This window comes from Trachymyrmex cornetzi, unplaced genomic scaffold (genome assembly GCF_001594075.2).
Source record: "Trachymyrmex cornetzi isolate Tcor2-1 unplaced genomic scaffold, Tcor1.1 C3962020, whole genome shotgun sequence".
In the NCBI taxonomy this organism is placed as follows: domain Eukaryota; kingdom Metazoa; phylum Arthropoda; class Insecta; order Hymenoptera; family Formicidae; genus Trachymyrmex; species Trachymyrmex cornetzi.
The window spans coordinates 154-2,047 of record NW_017295441.1 but is presented as its reverse complement, the minus strand read 5'-3'; the positions used below and the strand labels follow the sequence as shown (position 1 = coordinate 2,047).

The following is a 1,894-nucleotide window of genomic DNA, read 5'->3' as shown; positions in this document are numbered from 1 at the left end:
AGCTACTAATAGGAATTTATAAAGAATAAAATAATAAAATACTTCTTGCATATACAGTTAATATCTGCAGATCAATGTATATTACTCATATATAAATTATATCCTTATAATTATTAGAACTTTTTCATATTTTTCCATTAAAAATACAAATAATTTTATTAATATAACATTCGAGAAAACTTCAACAATCGTTGCTAAATACAAATGTACAATAAATACTATCAACACTGGTTTTATAATCAAAAATACAAATACGTTATACCTTAGCACAAATATAGTAAATAACATTTAAAAAATTGCATTTATAGTCATTTAGTATCCATAATCTATATTTATGTACATAATATTCTTACAGCTTACAGTAAATTGATGCTTGAGTAAAAATAATCTTAGACTACGTTTCAAAACTTCCTCTCCGAAGATTTTACTCTATATGCTGTAGTATACGTTATGTGTACCATATATTTCGAGTAAAATTTTCCCCGGAAAGGAAGTTTTGGAACGTAGCCCTAAATAGCTACAAAGATTATTATCTTTTTCATAAGCATTGATAGTAATTGTGATGAAAACTAATAAATATATATAAATGGCATAAATCACACAATTACAATCATAAATACATTATACTAATCTTTGGAATGTCTAAGTAAGGTAAATTATCACCAAAAGAATTACTATACAAGTGAAGGTCATACCGGCAACTAAAATAAATCCATCTTGCTTAGCTCGTTGCTCTATAAGCCTCATAGTAGTATTGGACAGACCCAAAGTATTACCAATGTCTATCAAACGTTTGTGGGCTCCCTTTAACGTTATTCTCTGAGATCTCAAGTTATCCAAAACGTTGCTGCCTTGGTGCAATAGGTCATCTATACCATGGACAGCGTTGTGCAAGCTGTTATTATGCTGCACAGTGTGATCAATGAAGATGTCCACGTGGTCATTAGTGGTAAACTTCCTGGCCAGTAAAGCCTCTCTCTCTGCCTCCTCTCTCTGTTGCCGCATCACGCGATTGTACCAGGAGCTCAAGGCGGCGCTGAGATGACGACTATCATACTTGAGCTGATCCACTCTCATCCTGTTGTTCTGCCTTTGCGACATTGGACCCTTGAGGCATAGTACGTCGAGTCGTTCGCAATTACTGATCAAATCATACAAATTTAGTGGTAAGCAACAACAATTTTCAAATAATATCATGACTGATTCTAACTACCTGTTGATAAGAGTGATTTTGTCCTCGATAGTTTGCCTCACTTCCTGCAAATCCGTGTCGGATGTCTTTCTCTCGAGCTGCGAGAAAATATGCTGCGTTTCTTGTATTAATTTATTGGTTTGGTGATACAACGCCTCCATTTCGTTTGCACAAAAAAGATTTTGATTGCTAATGTCAATAATTCGTGTCCAAATAATCTCAAATTCGCATTTTGCAAGTAAAAATTTACGAAGTACGATCACATTGGATCACATCAGCAACGACCAATGACGTGTACTAACCATGGAACATGAAATTTACAGAGTTGATACTTCGATGCATCCAGATGCGCAACCGCTCACTGCGTTTTTTCATTTGATTGGTACATTCTGTTAGATCCTAAGATATAGACCAATCAGATGAAAAAGCTTTCTGAGCGCTCGGTAAGCGGTTGTGCATCTGGATGCATTCAATAGTGAATAGGTAATTACAATTATAATTAAAAGTCACTACATGATTCACAGATTAGGTTAATCGGCCGATTAGTCCAATGGAATTATCCAATCGCATTTATCATTTCGTTTGACAGTAGATGCGATTGATTAATTCCAACGGACTAATCGGCTGATTAAATTAATCAGCAAATCGTAAAGTGACTCTTATCATTCTAGTCTATTTCTACTAATGTAGATTATTCTTAAA

The 1,894-nt window shown here is 34.1% G+C and overlaps 1 protein-coding gene across 1 annotated transcript; it reads right to left on the bottom strand.

Moving 5' to 3' along the window:
* Positions 1-326: 326 nt before the first annotated feature.
* On the bottom strand, positions 327-1,489 carry Membrin (Golgi SNAP receptor complex member 2). The gene is made up of 2 exons (XM_018518737.1): positions 1,214-1,489; positions 327-1,141 (listed from the first exon to the last, which is right to left on the bottom strand). Exons 1-2 carry the CDS (start codon positions 1,351-1,353, stop codon positions 643-645), a joined length of 639 nt encoding a protein of 212 aa, XP_018374239.1. The 5' UTR covers positions 1,354-1,489; the 3' UTR covers positions 327-642.
* Positions 1,490-1,894: the final 405 nt, after the last annotated feature.

Bases quoted from the DNA above. Each gene is read 5' to 3' on its own strand.
- Membrin (XM_018518737.1), bottom strand. From the start codon at position 1,353: ATGGAGGCGTTGTATCACCAAACCAATAAATTAATACAAGAAACGCAG. The intron at 1,142-1,213 runs GTAGTTAGAATC...TGATTTGATCAG, and splicing joins AAAATCACTCTTATCAACAG to TAATTGCGAACGACTCGACG.